The 12,383-nt window shown below is 39.9% G+C and overlaps 1 protein-coding gene across 1 annotated transcript; it reads left to right on the top strand.

The window, feature by feature from the left end:
- Positions 1–3,568: 3,568 nt before the first annotated feature.
- LOC113014818 (neurocalcin-delta B) lies at positions 3,569–9,708 on the top strand. The gene is made up of 3 exons (XM_026156569.1): positions 3,569–4,040; positions 5,852–5,957; positions 7,506–9,708. Exons 1-3 carry the CDS (start codon positions 3,663–3,665, stop codon positions 7,598–7,600), a joined length of 579 nt encoding a protein of 192 aa, XP_026012354.1. The 5' UTR covers positions 3,569–3,662; the 3' UTR covers positions 7,601–9,708.
- Positions 9,709–12,383: the final 2,675 nt, after the last annotated feature.

Below are 12,383 nucleotides of genomic sequence, written 5' to 3'. Positions count from 1 at the left end.
TTTATCTTATCTTTTTAAGCTGAAACTAAACTAAACCAGAGGGTTGGGCACACGTACGTAACAGAAGCTGTGTTTTTGTATGTTAGGTGTAAAAATGTATTTTGGATGTGATAAGATTTCTTATAAAGATGGATTTTAAATGTGGGGTTCAAAGACACTTGGGGGTCTGGAATTCATAGCGGGAAATGATTTGATGGGGGACTGTTTAGACCATTAATGGGTACTACTGGTTATTAACATTGATTGCCTTCAAGTTCCAACAAACCCAGATCATCTATTCACTCGGTTTGCAGTTGTCTTAGCAATCCTGGGTATGCAGAACTTGCTTCTTAGTCCTAAGCTGTAAATACTGTGTTATCTTTTCTTGGATGATAAAATGTCTGTAAGGAATCACTACTTCTTGCGGGACAACCATTCACTGAGGGGCAGAGTGACTGCTTCATGACTCTTTGGGGTCGTACAGAAGTGAACTAACAAAATTAGCCTTTCAGTATCGCAGGATGTTTCTAATTTTAGAGATATTGCACTCTGATTCTTACATGTGAATCAGTAACATGATGTGAGGTTTTTATTTTTGCTCTAAATGCGGTGAACAAGTAAAACAAGAAAATAAACAAAATAAGCTGATATGTTTTTTGCAGGCTCAATAATTTATGAACTGACACCCTGAAGGTTTAATTTCATACAGTAACTTTTAGGACTATTAAAGCTTATTAGAAGTATGATAATGAACAGATGTGCCTGAAAAAGGAGAGCCGTAAAGGTCACCAGACTCACTACAGGAATCACTGAATGCCCATAGGCTGTATATAAAAGATGGTCACGGTGCCTCAAACCTGCACTTTTTTTGATGTCCAGCAGGGGGCTCGTGCAGATTCCACAGAAGTCTGTGGGGAATCAGACTTAATGCTTACTTACTAAGGCTTCAGTGGGAAAGGGTTCAATCTGTATCCTCATCCTGCTTTTTTCACACTCAGTTTCACTTCACCACAAAGACATTGTGACTTCTGCCACATCTCCAGGGGCTGAGCTGAAGGATCAACAGCAGTACAAACATAAACAAGAGCAACCCACATTACCAATTGGTCGAGGTGTTTTTGCCCTCATGTAACCAGACACAGCTAATGTGCTCTGTTACTTATACAACAAACACTGGTAAAATTCTGTGTAGCATACACAGACTACCAATTTTCCACAAAAACATGCGGTCCACAGCAGGCTATAGCCTGCAGGTTAAGCAAAAAGCAGCATTCCTTAAAATCCGGTTTAAAAAGAGTTAAAAATAACGCCAAAGATCTAGAAGACATCCTGCAGATACCAGCAGAATCCTGAGGAGTGTAATGTTTAGGGAACGGTGTCCTCAGATTAGTGTGTGTCTTTAATGGGTTTATGAAAGGATAAAGCCCCCCCTCTCTGTCCATATATCAGCTATACCCTTCAGCTCCAGACTGTTTGCGTCTGTCCAATTTAAAGGCACAGACTCGCTTCCCTGTCCGTACATCCACCGTGCAGTCGGAGACCCCCTCCCCTCCGTGTGGCGTTTTGCTCCAGGATAGGTGTGTAAACAGGTGCTAATCTCTGTTCCCGCTGCCGCAGAATGGGAGTGAACTACTGGTAAAACAGCAGGGAGCTCGTCTGAGGTGGCTGCCGCACTGTCTGCGCTCATTGTTTACTCTGAGTTAATTAGAGGATTATAGCCGCCTGTTTATGGAAAATGTGTGAGAGTGAAATAAAAGAAGACGAAATTGGATTTAAGAAAAACCAATAAAAACACAGACTGTTTAATTCAAGGCGCGCGCACACACTTTCACACTTGCTGCAGGATTACTTAAACTACTGTCACTGCTAAATGAACTGATGAGGGTTAAATCTGTTTCCTGCCTTTTTTTAATTTTATTTTTTTTCTGTAGCAGAAGTTTGACTTAATCCTCTTAGCTATAAGAGCTCATGCTGTTTCCACAGTGTGTATGAAGCTCTGTCAATGAATTAATGGATCAGCTAAATGAGCAGAAAACTGTCTGCATACATGATGATGATGATGATGATGATGATTAAGAAACTGAAGACTGTACCTGTATGTTTCACTCAAGAGCTTACAATAGACTAACGTGTAGTTATTGTGAGCTAATAAGTTCACATGTGTTTGTTTTTGCTACATTTTATGAGGTTTACAAGTTTCATTGTCAAGATTTGGAATAGGAAAAAGGCCAAAAGCCTGAGTGTAAACAGAGAGGTCCTGGAACTTTATTACCCTTCCTGGAGCAAAGTACCTCCACTGCTTCGACCCGACCTGACATTGCTGATTGTATCTGTCATTATCCTCGGCTAAGCTTTTTACAGCTTCCCTCTTTCTTTAGCCTGAAGAACTCAGCAGCAAGCAGTGTGACAAGGGAGGGTGCTAAACAAATTAGCTACAGGGGAAGACGATGAACTTTGTCCTCTGCTGAGTTTCCTTTCTGCACCAAATTATTAGTTATGGAGGAGTGCAACATTTGTCTCACTGTGTTTATCTTACTTTCCTCAATCAAAATGAAAGAAAAGCTGTCAGATGTTTTGATACCAGCTCAATAAGCCATCTCGGCTGCGATTACAGAGGATGTTGATAGCTGTGTCTGCGAATGAGCCTCAGAGTTCATGCAGGAAATGAAAGATGCATCTGCAGAGATGCATGCACAGGCAGAAAGGCATGTTATAGGTGTGGTTGTGCATCTGTCGTAGTGCTACACCATGAGAACATACAATGGTCTTGTGTTGCAGTTGCTTGTGCACAAGATCAAGCTTATGCTTTCCTTTTATCTAGTGTGTGTGTGTGTGTGCGCGCGCGCATTTTTCCATTTAATCAGCCACCAAATAAATGAAAAAGATAAAATCACATAAGATAAGAGAGCATGTGCTAGTTCAGCGCCACATAAGTGATTTCCCTGCAGAAAGATAAGAAAGAACAGTGGAGAATATAAACAGATTTAATCAGTGACATTAATTTAATCAAAGGCATTAAATAAAATTTATAAATGGTACAAATTATTATTATTATTATTATTTGTATACTGTTTTTGTCCTTCCTATTTCTCATTCTTTCTGACCCTTGTGCTGCTCTAACATGTGAATTTTCTGGGTGTGGGATTAGTAAAGTCTTCATGCCAAAACACCTTAAGGGATAGGTTTACTGCAGTTTACTGTTTTTTGCTCTCATCAGGCTAATTTCTGGCTGCAGCATGCACCGATAAACACAGAGGGAGACCAGCATTTAGCAGATAATATTGGACTGGATGTTTATCAGCTGATGGCAAACTCGACTCAGCGAATGAAGCTGTTGTTCCGTGGGTGATGAATGTATATTGAGCTATTCACTCACTCATATGACAGAGCAAAACCGTTTTTCGGCTGTAAAATGTGGATTTATTGCCTTGCCTAAAAATAAAAGCTTGTGATGAATGGTTTTATGTAAATATGAGATATTTACGCGGAAAAGTTAAAGTGTGAAAATGCATTAAGCGCTTTTATTCCCATTTATATCTGCTTCCCGCCTCCTGTCTCAGTAAGCCTCGAGGTCACTGCAGATGATTTTCTAACAACCTTTTAATGTCTTCTGTTTTCCGCTGTCAGCAGTCTAAAGCATCGCTGCCCTCACACAGACTACAGCCTCAACGCAAGCAGTGACCATGGGTAAACAGAACAGCAAGCTCCGTCCCGACGTCATGCAAGACCTGATGGAGAACACGGACTTCACCGAGCACGAGATCACCGAGTGGTACAAGGGCTTCCTGCGGGACTGCCCCAGCGGCTCTCTGTCCATGGAGGAGTTCAAGAAGATCTACGCCAACTTCTTCCCTTACGGTGACGCCTCAAAGTTTGCTGAGCACGTCTTCCGCACATTTGACGCCAACGGAGATGGGACTATAGACTTCAGGGAGTTCATCATCGCTCTGAGCGTGACCTCACGTGGTCGGCTGGACCAGAAACTGAAGTGGGCGTTCAGTATGTACGACCTGGACGGGAATGGGTACATAAGCAAGGCCGAGATGCTCGAGATCGTAACGGTGGGTCTTGCTTTGTTTTTTTGTTCCTTTCTAACTTTATTTCCCTCCATCTTTCTGCTTCTCTAGCTTTATGTACCCCTCAGGCTTTTTAGAGGGAGCTGCATGCCATCATGCTCCCCTGCTCATAAAACTATTCCTGCAGTGGAGCAATATTTTGCTCAGCCATCCATACCAGCTGCTGCATCATATCTGCTTTTGTGCTCTGAACCATTTCACTGCCCACAGCGGGGAAAGCAACGATGTGTAATTTAAGAAACCAGAAGTTCCTCTCTGCTTCCCTAAAAAAGACTCGGCTGCGATGTGTGGTCCACCTTCTGATTGTCATATTGGCTCAACACTAGTTGGGACAGCTGCGCACTTCCCCATCGTTACTCTACAGGAAACAGGCTCCTCGCCTTATTGGACGAATGCTTCAGACGTCAGTCGGAGCATCACGCACGCTCTCACACAACCCAGCAATCCTGTACACATGTTGTTACATCACACGTTGCGGCGCTAAATTGAGCCGAGTACCAAAGAAGGTGTAATCCCATTCTCCAAAGTCGGTGTTGTTTATTTAAAGCGCATGCGTAAGGTGAGATGGAGCCTATATCTGGACATAATCCGATACATTAGCTGTTCCACGCAGGCCGAGTTTGAATTTAGTCTGTAAGACACAGGGTGGCTGTGGCTACAATGTAGCTTGCCATCACCAGTGTGTGAATGGGTGGATGACTGGATATGTAAAGCGCTTTGGGGTCCTTAGGGACTAGAAAAGCGCTACACAAATACAGGCCATTTACCATGATGAATTAAGTTTCTTTGTAATAAAACTGTTTAAAAAAAAAAAAAAAAAGTTATAGTCATATTATGAGGAAAAAGCGGTGAACTAGAGATTTTTAGCTAATCCAGTCGAAGGACCTATTTGTCCATCCATAAATTACAAGAACCTCTATGCTTTCATGACTCATCCAGTGGGAACGCTTTCTGGCCAATCAGCAGCATGCATTCTGTTGACGTCACATTTGTGGGTTGACTCAGCTCACCTGGAATCCTGGCAGAGATAGTGGGGGGATACCAGGTTCTGCCACCTCATGCCACACCCTAAAATGCGGGCTGAGTGGGTACTAGTGGAAAAGAAGTAGCTTATGAGATGATGAAATTAATCACCATCTAATTTTCAGTTGCAATGATGAGAAAATTCCTCACGATAACAACAAATGTTTCACTTGTTCTCCCATTAAAATCATCCCATGCAGAGATGCAGGAATGAAAGGAAGGTGGGGGGGAAAAAAACCCGCCACCCACAACCTTTCAGATTTAACAAAATCTGAATTAACAAAAGTGATTTTCATATTTTTTTTAACCTTTTTTTTTTTTTATTGCGGAAATTTTCTTCTGCTCCATATATTTAATAAAACCTAAAACAAAAATGTCAAAGAGTATTTCTTTTCTTTTTTTTTTTTTTTTTTTTTTTTTTTTTTTTACATGAACGCTTTCTGTTTATTTCCCTGCGGTGAAATCAGGCAGCAAAGAGTGAAAAATAAATGAAAGGGCCACTCTATCTTGCTTCTTCCCTGCAGAGATAAGTTGATCAATGGGTCACTAAGATGATCTTTTTTTGTGCACTTTGCAGTTGTGCTTAATGGACTCCAGTTTTCCACTGAGATATCATCTGTTTGTAATGCATTACAGCCACTCTTAGAAAGTTTGAACCTGCATAAAAGGACATTAAGGTTATTTTGTTGTTCAGTGCACGAAACACTATTTCGGTACTATTTTTCCCTCAAAATGTACATACTGAAACTGTTTTTCCCCCCATCTGTCTTCAGGCCATTTACAAGATGGTTTCCTCTGTGATGAAGATGCCTGAGGACGAATCCACACCTGAGAAACGCACAGATAAGATTTTCAGGCAGATGGACACAAATAGAGATGGTAAGGCTTCCTTATTATCTGTTCTTATTATTTCCATTTATTAATGTCAGCAAAGGATGCTCATGTTCAACATTGCAGTTTTCAAATAGTTTGTCTACAATACTTATACATACTCAGCGTGAGTATGTATAAGCTCTGGTAGTGGAGAGAGGACACTAAGTTTTATCAAAAGCAAGCACTTTATTGGCTGTTTGTAGTCCAAATACTACACTAAGTATTTGAAAATCAGAAATCAACACAGAAAACGTGGACAACATCAATAGATGATCTGCAAGGAAAATGGGACTGTTTATACACTGAGAGCTGATGGGGAATGAAACAAATGTGAAGGCAATCAAGACGATTGTAAAGGCGGGAAGTAAAAAGGTCGAAAGCAAGGAATTTAAAAAAGGGTGAAACTGCACTTCTATAAGGAGGCAAACGCTAAATAAGATCTAAAGAGGAAGAAGAGCCACAGGGTTGAACAGAGGGAACTAAAAAACCCAGGAAGAGGAATTCAAAAAACCAAGAATTCAAAACTGACACTAGCCCACTAAAACTCCATAAATTCAATAAGAAGTAAAGCCTCGTCCAGACAGGAAGTGATTCCCTCATCGCCTATCGCTCTGAAGCCAACAGAGATTCCAGACTCCAGTTGCCACGGTAACCCTGCAACCTATGCATTACCTTGCAGTCGCTTATAATCTGTGCCCCAATGGGTAGACGCTTGTATCGCTCGCCTTGTAGTTGAGAAAAGTTCATCTTAGGATCTGCCCCCTTTGCATTGCCATTTAGTAATTACAAATGATTTCCTGTGTGGACGCAGCCTCACGATCACATTTACAAGTATGGAAACCCTCAACCTGACAGTAACAACAACAACAAAACTAGCAAGTCTTAAACAGCAGTGAAACTAAAGAGAAATCACAACTTAATAATAACATTAACGGTGATGTTAATAATAAAAGCAAACAAAAAAGCTCAAAATCCACACAGAACCCTGGAATCATGACAGGATCTCCCTACAATGAGATCAGTCAGCTATGACTGTGTCTACAGCAGCCCCACCCACCTTCTGTTCAAACCTTCTGTTTGCATGGGTTGTCTAATAAAGAGAGCCAGATTACGACACCACCCCACACACACAACGCACATCTAAATTTTGAAGGTGCTCTTCAGATTTAGAGGAAACTGTTTCACTGGCAGCAGCAGCAGTTATCAGTCTTTTTAACTGCTTTGTTTTAAATTGCGCCATTACAGGAGAGGAGGCCTGTTACTTCATGGCTCACTGCTTTTTCCAATTTTTTTTTTTTTTAGTTTTATTGCAGCTACATTTTAAGCACAAATCCATTTCTTGATTTTTCTGTGTCTGTCCTTAAAAACTGGTTCCCACTCACAGTTGGTGTGGTTGTGCTTGTTGTCTCTTCCTCCTCCTGCCAGCTTTTGCAGCAGTTCATGGATTATAAAAAAGAGCTGAAAAAATAGTGAATATATATTTTTTGAAGCTGCTTTTTAAAATTGAACTATTCATATTGCAGCACCTGTTAAAGTCATTTATGTCTCTCACAGGTAAACTGTCCCTGGAGGAGTTCGTCGAGGGAGCGAAGAACGATCCCTCCATTGTCCGACTGCTTCAGTGTGATCCCAGCAGTGCTGGGCAGTAAAACGAAAAAAGGACTTTTTCCACTGCAGTTTAATAGATTTAACACATTTTCAAAATCTCTCCCATCTGACACACCTGAGATTTTTCTCTTCCACATGGGATACCTCGAGCTTTAGAGGAACATGAACGCAAACAGACACAGATTAACATGCACATGCTACAAATAGTATATAATCTTTCAGATTCCTACATGCACACACGGCTCATGCGCCTCTACGCCTGGTCAAAAACTCCAGACAAACACATGTGGGTTATCTCACATAAGGTACAGATATAAGTCAAAAGAACTGAAATCCCATCAAAGACTTGTGAAACGCAGAGTGAAAGCTGTGCTTTCTGTCTGAGAGGACGGCCAGTGAGGATAATTCAGCACATTTGTGAGGTACTCTGAGCCAAATCAAGTTTTGGCTGTTTGTTTTCCTCCCCTTTGTTGTTATTGAAAGCATTATTCCTGATGTAAAGGGAATCATGCTGGCTTTGTTCTGTGTGACTGACTGACTGGGTGGTTCTTTAAGTATTGCAGTGTAAATCCATGTCAACACTGGAAAAAATGAAGTAAGTAAGCGTGGGCCTAAAAGCGTTCTGAGCTTACAGTAGACTGAAGATCTGGGAATTGTAGTTTTTAACCAAAGAGTAATTGTAGATGGGGATGAAAGATTATTATTTTTTGTTTATTTTTGTCTTTTGTTTGAATTTTTTTTGTACATTTTGGAGGAATGTTACATGGAACCAAAACTGACTCAGATGTCTAAATGAAGGGGAATATCGTGACTACAGATTACAACCATCTGCTTCTTTGAAAGTGACTTTTCATGCCAAGTTCTGTATCCACACCCACACATACAGTATGTACACACATTAATTTTAACTACGAATACACGAACTTGGCATATGCATAGAAACCGAGCTGTGATTCTCCTTCAACTATAGTTCAACAAGTATATAATTTGAAAATCAAAGATAGATGTTATATGAATATATATAGTACGTACTTATATATTCTTTTACTCTGTGGTAACATTGTAGCAATTCGCTGCAATGGAAGAGATTCATTTTAAAATGTTGACATATAAATTATTGGAATGTGATGATGAACATTTTCTTTTTCTTGACAAACATGATGTGGAAGAAAGTTGTACAGTATATTCACTCATATTTATGCTAGAGATGTTAAAAAAAAAAGGAGAGGACCACACATATTGCTATGCATTCAGCTTTGAATATCATCTGCTGCATTTTAAAACTTTTAAAAGTCTCCTACACTGACGTAAGATAATAAAATGCCGGCAGTTAAGTTTTTCCACTTCTCAGCATCGATGTTTAAATTCCAATGTAATCTTACATTCTTGCGCAAATGTGACGTCGTGTCCTGAACGTGCAGTTTTTGTCTCACGTGCAAAAAAAATAAAAAATCAATCAATTTCAAATTGATGCTGTGACAGATGTAAATGATAACGGTTGCTTAACTGACAGGTCGATGCACTGACGTTACCGTACATAACCACCTTTATTTGTGAAGCACTTTAAAATGACCACAATGGACCAAAGTGCTGTGCGGAGGAATAAATAATACATAGTAAAGAACTACAACACACTAGCTCACATGAGGTATAAAATACACATTAAAAATACAAGTGAAATTAATAAAACACACAAAACATTAAAAGTAAAACAGCCATACAATAATACAGATGAAACAAGGGTGAAATAAAGTCAGCATCTCTCAAGCAAAAGGTTTTTTAGGATTTAAAACTGAACATGATGTAAAGGAAGTCTTCTTGTCTGGATAAATGTGATATTAAGGTGGAAAAATGATAATAATTTAATTAACACTGTTAACATTTCAATGAGGCGATTGGTACTACAGTCTCACATGTCATTTCAATAGCATCTTGTGGTCAAGTGCCAAATGTAGAGGAATTTTAAAAAAGGAAAAGAAAAAAACACAGTATTGTATCTGTTTATACTGTACAGCTGTGACCTGTCGAACAAAAAAAATAAAATCCAAAAAACTGTCATTTTGTAGATTTTGTATTGTTAACTTGCAAAATGTGTTCTGTGTAGGATGTCCATTTTGTTATTAAAATAAAGATAAAATGGGGAAAAAGGCTTATTGTTTTTTCACTGTCTTTAATGATATTTAATTTGAAGACACACTGTTAAGGAAGTTGACTGGAAAAAATGTCTACGTCCATTAATTACTTTGTAATTTTCTCTGCAGGCACCTCCACATGGGTTATGTTTGTGATGTTATGACAGCTACAAATACATATTTCTCCACAGGATTAATTAGTTATAATTTGTGGCCTTTTGACTCCTCATGCCATAGCAGTCTTATAATCCCCAACAGATTATATACAAGGCTTAAAAAAAGTGGAAAACAATAATGCTGGATATCTGTATTCATATGGTCTGGGTAATGTGTTAGGAACTAAAGAATGCCATATTGTTTAATGGAAATGGAAATGACCAACCCACAGTGGGCCCCCATGTGGTTGTGCGTGTGCCTGACAATGTCGGGGCATGCTACTAATGAGTTGATGGATGATGAGAGATCTCCTCCCACATCTGGATCCGGGCATTACTGAGCTCCTGGACAGTCTGAGGGGCAACCTGGTGTTGTCGGATGGACCAAAAAAATAATGTCCCAGAGGTGTTCAGTTGGATTTAGGTCAGGCAGCCTTGGGGGCCAATCAGTGTATCAATTCCCTTGTCCTCCTGGAACTACCTGGATACCCTCTCCACATGAGCCCGGGCATGATACCAGTCCTGCTAATGGGTTAAGGACCTTCTAAGATCCTTTTCAGCTCTCCTAGAGTAACTGCCTGTCTCCTGGAATTTCCTCCATGCTCTTGAGACTAACTTTTTCTAGAGGACTGCAGGTGCAGCCTTTGGTAGGGTCCAGGTATGGCCTCATGCTACTACTAGTAACACAGATCCTAGCCAAATACAAAGCTAGTAAAAACAAAACAAAAATCAACAACAGAAAAGATGAGGAATGACAAAAATGGCCTCCAACTGTAAAATCACTCCTGTTTTGGAGGTTTGAACAGAGGGCCCTTTATCATGTTTCCACTAAGTGCAATATTTATTGGTGATGTAAAATGGGGAAACAGAATGACTCCAACCAATTTATATAAAGTCTTATTAGTTTTAGTGTGTTGTTTGTGTTTAGTTCTAATTGGTAAAGGCTAACATGGTGATAAACTATGAGAAAATGACATGCTAGCATACCTGATAGGTGCCAATACGAATGCCAAAATGAAATAATTAATAATTAATAGAAAATACAAAGCATCATGAAATAAACTGTCACTGCAATTCATCAAGACCCTAACGTGCTGGTACCCTGCACAGCAAGTAAAGGTAAACAGATCCCAAATAAAAGACTAAAGCAGAGGACATCAGGTAACCAGTTGTCCCAGAATGCATTCTTATTTAAATCACAATGGTGGCAGAAAGTACTACAAACTATATGTGATTTTCTTGTGTTTCTGTGTTGCCAAATATACTTTCAAGATTTGTTTTTAGGTGACAATGTAGTGGTGTGACCTTTAAACATCTCTTGGAATTTGCAAGCTAGCTATTTGCAAATGTGCTCTGATATTTATGGAGATGCAAAGTCTTGCTGGCGTAACAGCCACCTTGCCTTGCCAACATTCGGCTGCCCAGGCGGTTGGAATTAACAATACTCACCGAGAACAGCCTGGTCCGGGCACACTGTGTTCAAGACCCCATTCACTGTAAGGACTTCTGTTAAACTGAAAGCATATTCATGAAAACTGTTCACCAAGTCACAGCAACATCTTGGACAGCTTCTTAGCTGTTATGAAACTGCAATGAAACTCAAACATTTGGAGCCTCTCTGAGAACAAAAGTTGAACTAAATATTTTATAAAAAAAAAAATATCAGTGGCTCCACATTATAGTTTATACATTCACTGAACAAGTTAAAAGAAAATGCCTTGATCAATCCTGGGAGGAGAAATAAAATCCCTTTAGGATTACATTAAAAAGAGTATCTGATGTAAGAATGAAGCGCGAAACAGTCGCTTTGGTGATCCCTTGTGAATAAACTAGCAGCTGAAAGCTTAAATATTATTTTAATAAAATAAACTCTTATTAGCTTTAGCTAGCTAGTGTACCGCGCTAACTGGAAAATGTTAGCATACTAACATTCCACATTACATCCTCTAGATTACAAATAATAATAGTTCAAATGTAGACAACTCACCTAAATTTTAAAAGCTTTAACATATATATATATATATATATATATATATATATATATATATATATATTTTTTTTTTTTTTTTTTTTTTTTTTTTTTTTTTCCCCAGCACGCCCCTGCGGGCGGTTTATCCTTCAAGCTCGGGTCCTCTACCAGAGGCCTGGGAGCTTGAGGGTCCTGCGCAGTATCTTAGCTGTTCCCAGGACTGCGCTCTTCTGGACAGAGATCTCCGATGTTGTTCCCGGGATCTGCTGGAGCCACTCGCCTAGCTTGGGAGTCACCGCACCTAGTGCTCCGATTACCACGGGGACCACCGTTACCTTCACCCTCCACATCCTCTCGAGCTCTTCTCTGAGCCCTTGGTATTTCTCCAGCTTCTCGTGTTCCTTCTTCCTGATATTGCTGTCATTCGGAACCGCTACATCGATCACTACGGCCGTCTTCTTCTGTTTGTCTACCACCACTATGTCCGGTTGGTTAGCCACCACCATTTTGTCCGTCTGTATCTGGAAGTCCCACAGGATCTTAGCTCGGTCATTCTCCACCACCCTTG

This window comes from Astatotilapia calliptera, chromosome 22 (genome assembly GCF_900246225.1).
Source record: "Astatotilapia calliptera chromosome 22, fAstCal1.2, whole genome shotgun sequence".
Classification (NCBI taxonomy): domain Eukaryota; kingdom Metazoa; phylum Chordata; class Actinopteri; order Cichliformes; family Cichlidae; genus Astatotilapia; species Astatotilapia calliptera.
Note: the sequence above shows the minus strand (reverse complement) of the source record. Positions and strands in the feature narration are given on the sequence as shown.